Below are 12623 nucleotides of genomic sequence, written 5' to 3' on the forward strand. Positions count from 1 at the left end.
AGGCTACAATTTTGCTGAAATCCCCAAAGCGTCATGGCCCCTCAAATACACAGACTAGCTGGTTCAAAGATGAGCTAGAAATGTCTGTAACTCACAGTGAGAGCCTAGGCCTCCTCCTGCTTGCCAGAATCGAGCCAAGCCTCGAATCTGGCCTCATGGCTGGCGGCAGTGGCACTGTCTACAGTCAGTTTTTTTTGGCGCTGGACAGAGGAAAGGTAAAACGTACCTGCGCTCGCGCTTGCGATCACCGAGATCATCAGGCTTGACGTCCTTCTCCTCATCCTCTTGCATCCGCTTCACCTTCTTGGCGAGGGGAGAGTCGGCGAAGGGGTCGTTGGTCTCGTCGTCGTCATCCTCCTCGGATGCGGCCTTCTTCTTGCGGCCCTTGGCGGGAGTGGTGCGCTTTCGGGTCGCCTTCTTGGGGACGGAGGTAGGAGTGGAAGCGCTGCCGTTGGTAGTTTCGCCGTGGCGGGCCTTGAAGTCGCGCATGATGGACTTGCTAAAGTGCTGGCTGTTCGGTAGTTAGTAACGATTGGCTGTGATGGGGCTTCAAAGAGGCGGGAGAGAATGAAGATGAAAGAAACTTACGAGATGGCATCCTTGGTGAAGGAGTAGCCCAGAGCTTCCATGGCGCTGTGAACCTTGGGCCAGTTGTAGCGCATGCGATCGCCGTCCTGAGCGCCCATGATGACGGCGACGCAGAGGTCGCGCTCGGCGTTGGCGTCCCACTTCTTCTCGGCGGGAGGCATGATGGAGAGGGAGAGAGTTGTTGTTTTTGGGAGAGAGAGAGAGAGAGACAGAGAGAGAGAGAGGAAGAGTTGTGTGAGAGATTAGGGATGAAGAGTGGTAGTGGTGAAGAGGAGGAGGAAGGATTTAAAGAAGAATGTGAGGATTTTAGAGGAGAGGGGGAGATGGAAGAGAGAGGGAGCGTAGAAGTCAATGAAAGTGAGGATAAATGGTGAATAAGGTAAATGGGAAGAGAGCTCGGCTGCCTATTGTCAGTGACAGTTATGGTAGAATACTCGTTATCAGTGCCGATTCTGTCAAGCCTGATATTTGAACACCAACTTGATTATTTGGGAATACTGCCTCATTAGAGTATCGTGTAGTAGCTAAAATCCCATAATGGTACTTTTTAAGTGATGGCATAGGTAATGGTATAGTGTTGGAGAAAAGGAGTCTAGGCACAGTAATATCACCTCTCACCTCACCATTGTGGGTGCATCTGGTTCTCATTATGGGTGTTAAATGTCCATTGTAGAATCCACTCAATTTAAAAGCGTGCTCATATATGCACTGAATGGATGACAAGAGATTCTACGCAGTCTGCAGCCGATTGGGCACCCATTTCGTGGAAATCAGAATACCCCTATTCCAGTCTTGGTGAATCAAGTGCTGGACTGCTCATCCAAGATAGCAGCACCCCACCAAGTCAAACATCACAAATTGAAAGTTCATCCATGGTTGTCTTTTATGTCATCAATTCGTAATAGAAATCTCGTGATATCGCCTCATATGGCAATCCTGTTATTACATCCAGAGGCGTGTGCCTGTGCCATCACCATGTTTTCTCGCAGTTTCGTTCATAGGCCTAGAAGCCTTCCATCCATCCATCCATGTAAAGAACATCCTCAAGGGTGAGGTGTGTCTTGCGTGGTCCTTGTTGGCCTGAAGATGACGAGAGAGACAAAAGTCAAAGATGAGTCTTGGATTGATCGATGTGTCTCCCTCCACTACCAAGCTGCGAGGAAGTCAGTGGCGGTACATGTCGAGAAAAGGAAGAGTGGACTTACTTGATAGCGACACAAGGAAGAGAATTAGGTCTCTCCTTCGACCTCTGCCTCGAGCTCTTCCTCCTTAGGCTCGGGCCTGCCAAGTAGTCAGCAAGCGGACAGAACAAGTGTGTACCTGTCCAAGCTTACTTGGGGGTTCTCTTGGCGCGCTTCATGGGCGAAGGAGAGACGAGTTCATCACCTGCTTCGTCGTCGTTCTCCTGCTTGAGCTTCATCTTTTCGTCCTCGGCGTCGTCCTCCTCGGCAGGGGTGTTCTTGGCGTTCTTGCGCTTGCGGGGAGTGGTAGTGGCCTTCTTGCGAGGGGTGGTCGTGGCCGAGCCGGCAGCCTGGATGGCAGTGAGGGCGTTGCTGGCGTTGGTGTCGCGGTTCTTGCGAAGCTTTTGGACGTGCTGGCTGGTGATGGTTAGCTTGATGTCAGGCAGGAGTGTGCTTGGCGACAAGAGAAACAGCAGACGAGGGGGTGTGGTACTTGATGGCATCAAAGGAGTATGAGTAACCCTTCTCACGCATCCGCTCGGAAACGCTGGTGAGGATGGCTCGGGAGGGCTTAATCTCCTCCAGCAGGGTCAAGAGGAGGTCCTCGTGGGAGTTGGCATCCCAACCACGCGATGGCTTTCCAGACATGATGATGATTGATGAAGAGGGAGAAGGGTTGGGATGATGGTAGAGGTGGTTGATGGGAGAGGAATAAGAGATGAGTGGTAGTGGGGGAAGAGAAGTAGGAAGTAAAGATTGGAGGTGAAGTTTGGAAGAGGGGTGGTGGTGGGAAAGGTGAATGTAAATAGAGCGAGAATGAGCAGAGCAAGGGAAAAAAAAAAGGCAGGCAGCAAAACATGGAGGGGTAAAGAAACTACGTGCAAATCAAGCCAATTCATACCGAAGAGCACTTTCAGTAAATGTGTACCCCAGCTTCTGCAACTCGGCCATGACACTGGTCCAATCCTCGTTGCTCAGCTTGAGGTGCTGGAACATGCAGATGAGGATGTCCTCGTGGACGTTGGCGTCCCACTGCATGGTCTGACGCTTGGCCATTGTGTGTATCGAAAAGTGTGGACGTGTTGGGGAGGGTAAAAGAGGTGGTGGAGAGGAGGGAACGTGGTGCAGCCCAGGGTTGATGGAGAATGGATGAGGAGATGTGATGCATGAGATGAGAGAGGAGAAGACTTATCACCTCCTCAGGTGCTATGTTTTAGGCTTCAAAATCCAGGTGCAGCTCGAAGCTCGGTGAATCATGTGCAGGGGAATGCGTGCTCGAATTTGGGGGGAATGGGTTTAGTCTCGAGTTGCTGCTGCTCAAGAGAGCGAGTGTTTGCCCCGGCCAAGCAGCAATCTCAACAGCCAAGTCGGCTCTCAAGTTTGAAATCCAGAGAAAGAGAAAGTGGTCACCTACCGAACTGCGTCAAAAGAAGTCTTCCAGCCGCGCTCCTTGAGATAAGCCTCGACGGCTTCCTTGACGGGGACGGGGAGCGCCTTGTTGGCCTGCGCGGCCGTGAAGAGCGCGATCCCGAGGTCCATCAGGAAGTCGGCGTTGTCCCAGTCACTGGTGTTGGGCATCTTGGCTTTGTTGCGAGGGTTGGTTTCTTTGTGTTGGTGTGTTGGGAGGTTGGTGTTGTCTGATGAGGAGGTTGCAAAGTGAGGATGCGAGAGAGAAGAGGAATAAATCTAGGCTGCTCTTTTGAGCCGAGAATTTATACCCACGAGGAACAAGACCGGGTGAATCAACCTAGCACATGTTTAGGATACCTTTCTATCAGTCACAATCATTAGAGTCACCGGTGCAGCCAACTCGTTCGTTCGTTGAACCCATGATCGCTGCCATAGGTAATCTACACCTCCCATCAACCTCACCACTCCTGACAAGTAGATAGGCATGTAACCTAGCCATACATGCCTGCATCATCAAACTCCAAACAATCGAGGCTCGTTCCATGTATGTAGTAGTAGTAGTACCCTGCGGCGTCGTGTGCGCCGCGCAAAAAGACCCAGTTCCCGCTTAAACCTATTGATCCCCAATAACAAGAGACCGAGTTCGAGCAACTCCCGATTTCTACCGATTTCTAACGCCTGTGCCCATGGTATCACTGTTGCAAATTGCTGCTTCTCATGCCTCTCCGTACGTAGCAAAACTGTAAAAGTTAGCATCTCGAACCACGACAAGACTGGACTGATAATGGCTTACTCAGAAGGGAATGGGTCAGCAGGGCCGCTGTGGGCTGCAAGCGCCAGAACAGCCTCATCGTCCATCACCTCCTTGGACGGATCTGGTGAGCTTAGTCGTGGTCGCTTGGCAGCAGGTTCGTCTCCGTCGGCATCAGCATCGCCATCAACATCCACGTCGGCGATAGGATCCACCACATCGGCATCAGCATCAGCGTCGACATCCTCGTTCGCTTCCTCAAGGTGTTCCGACGGTCCCACAGATTCTGAAGGTGGTTGATGATTGGGTTCCGCAGTTGGAGGCTGAGAGGTTGAGCTTGTGTTGGTGCCTTCTCTGAGATCTCGGGGAGGTTCTTGTCGGGGCTCCTGATTTTGCGGTCCATGCTGAAGAGGGTGTAGATGTGGGGGATTTTGGGGAAGCTCAGGGGCACGCGGCGGGCTGGGATATGTCGCATGAGATACCAACTGGCCAGCTGGAGGTGCAGCAGCAGCAACGGGAGCAGGAGGACCAGGCACGGTAGCCGCAGCAGGAGCTGGAGTTGGAGCTGGAACAGAACCAGGAACAGCTGCGGTGGCTGGCATTGGCTGAGGGAGGATGGCTTGACCAGGAGGAACACCATAGCCTTGGACGGGCTGAACGTGCGGCCCTGGTGCAACAAGACCCATGACTTGGTTGGAAATACCCTCCCCGGGGACACCAGCGACGGGAGCAGGAGGCTGTTTCCTGGGCCGGCCTCGACCAGGACCTGGACGGCGAGTAATCGGGTTCAGGGTTGGATCAACTTTGCGTGAGTTCTCGTTGAGGCCGCCATTGGACTCCGCCTTGTTCTGGGCTCGTCGGAGACCTTGGAAATGTTGACTGGACCAGTGTTAGTGGCATGTCTAGCAGTATCATGAAGAACATGTTAAATTGGAAGAGTAGGATGTCTGGGTCGAGTATCTTGGTTGGCCTCGGTCGATCGACATGTCTCATATGAGGCAAGTACATATAACGCCAACGGCGCGTGTAAGGTACCAGGAGAAGCGCAAGCAACACTCATCCATCATAAAGAAGCAACACGGAACACGATCAGATGATGAACCATCACGTGTTGCAATTCCAATGACACTTTGATAAGAAGAGATCACGACAACTTACCGACACCCTTCATTAGTGAAGCCATATCCAAGGCCTCTCATGTGATTGCCAATGGTGGTCCATTCCGCGCCGCTTATGACACCAATGTTCTTGACGGACAGTATAGTAAAGAACAGGTCTTTGTCTGCTCTGTCGTTCCAATTCTTGTTGTTCATGACGCTGGACAGTAACAGACACCGGGGCAAGCAGGACGGAACACAGAAGTGTGATGGACGACAAGATGACTCGAGGTGGTTAGATGCTGTTAAGGCAACGGCTGGATCAATGGGAAAATTGATAGTGAGAAATTGCTAAGGGAGCCACTGAGGCGGGAGGTTGGGGGACCTTGGAAGGCATGTGGCCCGAGCGTCGCCTTGGCATGGGGTAGTGGCGGAGCGGATCAAGGTTTGTCCTAAAGGCTGGTGTTGCACGGCATTGCTTTTGCAGGGAAAATTGTAAATCCACGAGGGATTGAGACGGTTGACGGTCGACGAGGGTGGTCATCACGACAAGGACTTGTTGAGAGGCAATTCGCCAGGACAAAAGTCAAATCACACTCTGATGACGAGACTCGATGATGCTTCTGTCAATTAGATGCTCTGGCTTAACCGAGGGTATACCATGGTTTAGCCGGGCGCACGATAGGAGGTTACGAGTCAAGGACGGTCTGGACAGACAGAGGCGTTTCAGCGACGGGCCAGACATTCAAGACGGAGAACGGTTCGGAAACGGAGTATTGACGGAGTGGCAACGGACGACCCCGTCAGCCAGGCGTCAATTCGCGTCAGCTCCTGCAAGGGGGAAAGAAAAGAGGACACGCGGGTGGAGCCCAGGGAGAAGACAATTTACGAGAAGCCAGGGGCTCACGTGCTTTCGTGGTGACTTGGCGAGGAGCCAGGCAGCACAGTGTCCCACCAGATTCGCGCCCGTCGCGTTTCCCATCCCACTTCATCCCATGCCCTCCACGACGGTTGCTGTCTCCTCGGGGCTCATGCGCGACCATAGATGCGGCCGTTTGCCCTCGAGATGAATTTTTCGAGCTGGGTTATGCCCTCTGCGAATTTTCCAGGTTCTCAGAGCTCGTCTGGCGGTGGAATTGCTGCTCGTCGTGTTGCTCGTCACCGCTTGCGACACTGGCCGGCAGAGCACCATCCTCCAACTTTTCCAGGCCACACCCCTCAGCCGAGCGTCAGAAAAGGGCAAAGCAAACCTGGATGGATCGGCTGCATGGCGCAATCATTTCTTTCTCATTCTCGAGGCTGTTTGGGTTTGTCACAGGGGGTGAGGTCTGTTCAGCTGCCTTTTCGACTTCCTTGCGATTCAGGCAATTTACTCTGCCCAGCATGCATTGAACGATCAACTCTTTGTTTCCCTGCACACCACAAGCTCCAGCTCAATTCAAATGCCCGAGCCAATTGTAGAATAGATATAGACACCATCGGCAGACTCGAAGCCACGAGGCCGTCCAAGCTACTGTATCGCCATGGGATAACCAGGTCGCCCAACCATGTCCACCCCATATCGTTCCCCCCCCTGCGCTCTTACATGTCGGATGCCCGATGTGCCAGAGATAATTCGTCGGTGGCCCGCGGAATGAGTCACACGTTGTGGTTTCACTCCATTCCAGGCTTTGACACCCCTGTCCAAGCCCGCTTTAGCTTGCCTCTGTCGATTGAGATCCGGACCAAAAACTTGCCTTCCGTTTGTCGTGGCGCAATTGAGCGATAGGAGTCGGCACAGCTCCCGGGCGGACCTGACAAGGTTTGGACATGTCGCAGATGAGTCGCAATGGAAAAACTTCTCTCATTCCATAATTAAAAGTCCCCGTAGAGAGAGCGTGAAGTTTGCTGTCTCAATTGTCGAATCTGTCTCTCACGAACCGAATCTGGATGCAAACCTATTGCTGGGACCTGCGGCGAGCCGCTGTAATGTAGTGGTTGCAGCACACCTAGCCCCGGCGGCAGGGGACATGGGGGGCGGTCTTAGACTCTGATTTAGTGGGTTTTAGCGGGGGGTGGGCAACCACTTTACGCGGTGCTCGCGGCCGTCACAGCCCCTCCTCGCGAGCGCCCCATTTACTCTCCTTGTCCATCCATCCATCAGCAGCGGGAGGGATCATCTTGAGCCAACAAGGAAAAAAAGGTCGTAGCACCAGGCAACTATGGGGCATCATGACCGCCATCTCAGACATTTTCGGCCCTAGATGGGCTTGCGCATTACAGTGCGATTACACAGACCCCATCCCATGTGTGCCTGGATCCATGGATCCCCTGGGCTGCCTGCGCTGCGTATTCGCTGTTCCCCCACAGAGGAAGATGGTGGCATCGCAGAGAGCGGGAGTCTTGGTACATACATAATGCAAGCATCTGCCGCCCCCTTTCAGCAGAGGCTCTTTCCATTCTGTTCTCCTTCCTCCCTCCTCTGCTGCACCTCTATCTCTACCTGTTCCCTCTGCAGTTCACGCTTCCTCAGGCTTCAACTCCTTACATGATCACATCTTGCTACTGCTACGCTACATATGCACACCAGCTCCAACACGTCAAATTCTCCCTAGCACAGCTCAGCTGACACCCCCCCGACGGGTTTCCCGCCGAGAGGCCCTGCCCGGCCCGTTGTCCCCTCCGCCTCGTCCATCTACTGGTTCTCCTGTTGGCCAGAAAACCCTCAACTCCTCCTGCAAGCTTCCTATCACACGCCTTCGCCTGTAACACCTTGCAACCAGTCGATCACCCTTGGGAGTGCCTCAGCCTTGCTGTCGAACCTTGCAACCTTGAGTTCACGGCATCGAGATTCTCGGTGACAACCACTTGTGACTCAGTTCAACCCGCAACCTTGCATTCGGGCCGCTACTAGATCCCGATTCCAAAATTTTCACGCTCCCGTTGAGGCAACTACAGCCACAGCTGCCTAATACATGCTCTGATTTATATACTCGCCATCGTCCTTTCTATTCTGCCTGCTTCCGCAGCCTCGTTCTCGCTGCACGTCGCCAATACCATCCTTGCTTCGTCCTCGACAATACTATCTATACCATACTCTATTCATAATGACTCCCAACAGCGAGAACGCCATGGCTCGGTTCCTTCTGGCCATCCTTAACCAGAAGAACCTTAAAGACGTAAGTCCCTCAGCTGCGGATAACCCCCGAAACTCCTACTTACCATCCTGGATAGATCGACTGGAACCAAGTCGCCGCGGATCCCGTCCTCCTCCAGCCCATCACAAACGGACACGCTGCGAGGATGCGTTTTGCTCGGTTCCGTGCCACAGTCAACGGACATGAGCCGCAGAAGAGGAACCGCACTGCCGACAAGTCGCGGGTGACCAAGTCGAAAAAGACGCAACCGGCCAAGAGAGAAAGCCTCATCAAGGCTGAGACGGGCGTGGACTTTTCGTCGTATGCCCAAGTTCGCCCGAGTCCTAAGATCAAGCAGGAACCTAGTCAGCCTGGGTATCTTGCCCAGTTCTCTCCCGCGTCGACTTCATCACCTTACCTCACCGACAACCGAGACGACTTGAACCCCCGATTCCTCACCCCTTGCAGCGATGACATGACCCATGGTCTTGCCATCAACCCTACATCCCTCGAGGACCTCAGACTGCGTAACGGCTTTGGTCCCTCGATGGACTGTCCCCAGGACCTTATGGCACCGCCTTCCAATGACTTCAGCCTGGGGCAGTCAACCTTTGATACGTTTGACGCCGCCTACGACCTGACGGCCTACAAGACTGTCGGCGGCGGCCAGAGTCCCGCGACTATCGACTTCGGCGCTGCCTCTCTGGCAGATTGCAGCCCCGAGTGGACCGATCACTTCAACGACCATCACTTTTGATACCCACGGAAAAGAAAAAACACTGCGGATAGAGGATGACACATGTACAAAACTGGAGATATGGTAGAATGCTTTCGCCTTTGCTTTTGATGATTAATGACAATGATTTTTCTCAAGATGGAGACCTTCTCTTTGGTGCTTGCTCGCGTCTGGTTCTTGTTTCTGCAATGGCTTGCTTTTGAAACATCTCTACTACAACATGATCCCAAGATGGATCCGAAATATGGAATGGCTGCCGTGTTTGGGTTGCTGGATTTTGCCTGCTTGGTATTGAAGTTGTATAATAGCATCCCGTAGGTGCAGCCTGAAATTGAGCGTTCTGGTGTTGCAGCGGCCTGTCTTGCATCTGTTTCCATTGGCCATGTGTTGATGCCCCCATTTGCACGGCTTGATACAATCGACCAACTTGGTGCTTAGTAGAATCACTTAAAGCCTCAACTCATCCATGACTGGGTAAACCTGGAGGATCTATTTGACTCCATATAATTCAAGAAGCGGTATCTCCCTTTCCTGGCGCTGTTCCTATTCGTCGACATTGTCTCGAGCATTTGCATCGTCAACCCAGATTGGTTAATTCTGATACTGAGCACCTGACTGGCCTATTCACCACCTTTTCTACAAACCTCGTCTAAGAAACAGCACAGGCCTGCCATTGTGATTGCAGGATTTCTCCCCGTTTGCTTCCACCCTCTGCCTAAGCCTGAAAGCAAAAACAATCTCTCCTCTGGTGAAATAAAACTTCCCCTCTTCCAAAACACTTCGCCTTTTTCACACCTCCCACCACAACCGCATCGCAACACGACTCAAAAGTCCTTTATCAAACGTGAGTTTTATCGCCTTTGTTCTCGTTTGGCCTTTGATGATCGTTTGAACTGACCTTGCAGACTAGACCCGACATTGAACGAACATCATGTCCGACGCAAAGAAGGAACCCACTGCCGCTGAGGCCATGCTCTTCTTCAGTATCGTCAAGCACACCCGAAACAAGGCCGATGTCGACTGGGATTCTGTCGCCCTTGAGGCTGGATTCAAGAATGCCGATGTTGCCAAGGTGAGCGAGCACCTTTCCTGCCCCATCCACCATGCGCCACCACCAAACGTTGTCGCCTTGGACGACTTCAATTGATATCACCTACTCACATTTCAATCTCAGGTCCGCTTCGGCCAGGTCAAGCGCAAGCTTGGTATCTCTACCGACACTGGCGTCACCCCTCGTGCTCCCACCACCCCTACCAAGAAGGGCGCCTCCAAGGTGGCCAAGACTCCCCGCAGCACCACCAAGGGCAAGGGCCGTAGCCGAGTCAAGAAGGAAGAGGAGAAGCCTGCCGAGGCTGAAGAGGACGAGGACCAGAAGATGGAGATGGAGCAGCCCATCGTCAAGGACGAGCAGCAGGATGAGCTCGCTCCTGACAACACCAAGGCTGATCCCTTCTAAATCTGCCCTCCTGCAACATGGTCCCGACCCAGTGTTGATCTCGGATGATGGGCTACGCTATGATGATGGATGAATTTTGGAATGATTCACTGAACCAGGATGGACGTGTGATCTGGAGGTAGATGATATAGCTGAAGTGGCTGTACTATACCACAAGATACGACATCACGAGGAATTAAACCGATGATCTAGGTACATGAAAGCATTTGCCTAGCAAAAACCACTTAACCTCACTCTTTTCACTTCTCGTAGGCATATACTGCAAACATGGCCAAACAGTGCCAGCCGAGTGAAGGCCGTGGCCGAAGCACCACTCCGCACCAGTTTTGGTGATATTGCCATGCTCAACCGAGCGATGCTCTGCTCACCGAGAGAGCGCCCCGATGGAAAACCCTAATCACCTATTCTGTGCCCATGAAGTGACACTCAATCTCTTTTTCTCCCGTTCTGACCGATCTTGCCTCCATGCCCCCATTCCCCGCCTCATATTCTGCCCCTCTCGGTTTCACGGCCGACCTGACACTGCAAGCTAATGCTCCCCAGCACAGACACAGAAGAACAATAGCTATTGAATTACTTTTTACAGTGGCTGAATCTAGCTATTGTCCCTGTTTTCTGGTAATTCTTCTACCTCCCTCCATGCTATAAAACCTCCCCTCCTAAACATTCACCTCCAAACGCTTTCCATCCCACAAACACCTTTCTCTACACTCCCGCAAGCAAACCTTCAGAACATCGGAAGATACCACCTGGGTTCCCTTCAAGCCTCGTCTTTATTCAAGAAACCTTTCACCACAGTAAGTCTTCCATTTGAGCGCCTCAACTCCCAGTTCACAGCTGACCCTGCCGCAGCCCCAAACACATCAACAAAGATGCCTCCCAAGAAGACCACCACCGAGGAGGGCGCCCCCACTGGCCTCACCGACGGTGAGCTTCGTTTCATCAAGGCTATTTTCGACAACATGACCCAGAAGCCCGACGCCGACTGGGACGCCGTCGCCACCACTCTCGGTCTCAAGGACGCCAAGTGTGCCAAAGAGCGCTTCCGCCAGATGTCTGTCCGCCACGGCTGGCGCGACCAGTCCAGCAGCGGCGCCGCTGCCAGCCCCCGCAAGGCCGCCGCCGGCGACAAGGTCACCAAGAAGCGCGCCACTCCTCGCAAGAAGGCTGCTGCCAAGAAGGCCGAGAAGGATGAGGAGGACGAGGAGACCAAGGAGGCCAAGGGTGAAGTCAAGGACGAGGACAAGAAGGAGGTCAAGTCTGAGGATGTTGACGATGACACTGAGTGAACTTGCATGGATCGGACTGAGATTCGTTGGCTGGTTTGTTGATATGTGGTGTCGCAAGCACGATGGCGGTATGGCCGCATCCTTGGGGTTCATGATATATCCGCTCAAGTAGTTGTCGATCTTATCGAGATGTGGCACTAGGGCGAAATTGAGGCATATGGACGTTACTCTACGTTGTTTCTGTTGGCTTGGTGCAGTTGACCTGTGATGTGATCCATTCCAAACCTTCCACACTGGAGGTGAGGTGACTACCTACGAACAACACTCGGCTTTTGCGCACGACTGCAAACGACGGTTTTTACAGTATCAAGCAGAAAGGTCATTCCATTGTGCGCTCTTGAATTATGGCTTGCTACATTTTCATTTTTCTGCCCGTAGGCATTGATATAGGCGATGCAAGTTAGCCCCTGAATCTACGGTGCCCTGGCTTCCTGGAGACAGGGACGGGTTGAAGGGCGCATGTCACAACCAGAGGATTTGAGGTCGTGGGCTGAGAATACCGATGACCTCATTTGAACCCATCTCTCGACGCTCGAACCTGTTGTCCGAGTTCACAGCACCATAAGGCAATGAGCTGGCGCCTAGAGGCAGCTCGTCGCCTCGGAGACTGCACTGCAGAGACCTTGATGAGTGCCAAACTACCCCGTAAGCCCGTCTCTCAGCGTATCTAAACCTAGTCCCCGCTCATTGGCCGTTAAGATTTATCGTCTGTCTGGTTAATCGTCGCCTGGCCTCACCTGGTGCTCAGATTTACCCTCACCACTGCCAGGCCACTGCCTGTCGTAATTCTCCTCTTTGGGCGGACACGACGCGTTTGTTTTTCGACATAAATTTTCCTTCGAATCTTTGCATCGCCTCCTTCTCTTCTTTTTTTCCCCCCACCATCTGCCACTTTGTTGTTCACCACGCACATTCTCGCCTCGCAACACAGCGCAACACTCAACCACAACACCCCGTTCAACGACCGTGAGTTTTTGTTTCGCTTTCGTTCTGCTTCCT

At 52.9% G+C, this 12623-nt stretch overlaps 7 protein-coding genes across 7 annotated transcripts; 3 read left to right on the top strand and 4 right to left on the bottom strand.

Annotated features, from left to right (window-relative positions):
- Positions 1-104: 104 nt before the first annotated feature.
- On the bottom strand, positions 105-749 carry NCS57_00565400 (uncharacterized protein; the record flags this gene model as incomplete). Its single annotated transcript, XM_053055568.1, has 3 exons — positions 105-174; positions 227-511; positions 589-749. 3 exons carry the CDS (start codon positions 747-749, stop codon positions 105-107), a joined length of 516 nt encoding a protein of 171 aa, XP_052914523.1.
- Positions 750-1817: 1068 nt separating this feature from the next.
- NCS57_00565500 (uncharacterized protein) lies at positions 1818-2825 on the bottom strand (the record flags this gene model as incomplete). The annotated part of the gene is made up of 3 exons (XM_053055569.1): positions 1818-1869; positions 1923-2222; positions 2671-2825. The coding sequence occupies 3 exons, from the start codon at positions 2823-2825 to the stop codon at positions 1818-1820; spliced, it is 507 nt and encodes a 168-aa protein (XP_052914524.1).
- Positions 2826-2982: 157 nt separating this feature from the next.
- On the bottom strand, positions 2983-3347 carry NCS57_00565600 (uncharacterized protein; the record flags this gene model as incomplete). The annotated part of the gene is made up of 2 exons (XM_053055570.1): positions 2983-3082; positions 3184-3347. 2 exons carry the CDS (start codon positions 3345-3347, stop codon positions 2983-2985), a joined length of 264 nt encoding a protein of 87 aa, XP_052914525.1.
- Positions 3348-3894: 547 nt separating this feature from the next.
- Positions 3895-5342, bottom strand: NCS57_00565700 (uncharacterized protein; the record flags this gene model as incomplete). Its single annotated transcript, XM_053055571.1, has 3 exons — positions 5089-5342; positions 3973-4809; positions 3895-3919 (listed from the first exon to the last, which is right to left on the bottom strand). The coding sequence occupies exons 1-3, from the start codon at positions 5241-5243 to the stop codon at positions 3895-3897; spliced, it is 1017 nt and encodes a 338-aa protein (XP_052914526.1). The 5' UTR covers positions 5244-5342.
- A 2771-nt stretch (positions 5343-8113) lies between these two features.
- Positions 8114-8900, top strand: NCS57_00565800 (uncharacterized protein; the record flags this gene model as incomplete). Its single annotated transcript, XM_053055572.1, has 2 exons — positions 8114-8185; positions 8241-8900. The coding sequence occupies 2 exons, from the start codon at positions 8114-8116 to the stop codon at positions 8898-8900; spliced, it is 732 nt and encodes a 243-aa protein (XP_052914527.1).
- Positions 8901-9810: 910 nt separating this feature from the next.
- On the top strand, positions 9811-10335 carry NCS57_00565900 (uncharacterized protein; the record flags this gene model as incomplete). The annotated part of the gene is made up of 2 exons (XM_053055573.1): positions 9811-9951; positions 10054-10335. The coding sequence occupies 2 exons, from the start codon at positions 9811-9813 to the stop codon at positions 10333-10335; spliced, it is 423 nt and encodes a 140-aa protein (XP_052914528.1).
- Positions 10336-11207: 872 nt separating this feature from the next.
- NCS57_00566000 (uncharacterized protein) lies at positions 11208-11624 on the top strand (the record flags this gene model as incomplete). The annotated part of the gene is made up of 1 exon (XM_053055574.1): positions 11208-11624. The coding sequence occupies one exon, from the start codon at positions 11208-11210 to the stop codon at positions 11622-11624; it is 417 nt and encodes a 138-aa protein (XP_052914529.1).
- Between the last annotated feature and the right edge of the window lie 999 nt (positions 11625-12623).

This window comes from Fusarium keratoplasticum, chromosome 4 (genome assembly GCF_025433545.1).
Source record: "Fusarium keratoplasticum isolate Fu6.1 chromosome 4, whole genome shotgun sequence".
Classification (NCBI taxonomy): domain Eukaryota; kingdom Fungi; phylum Ascomycota; class Sordariomycetes; order Hypocreales; family Nectriaceae; genus Fusarium; species Fusarium keratoplasticum.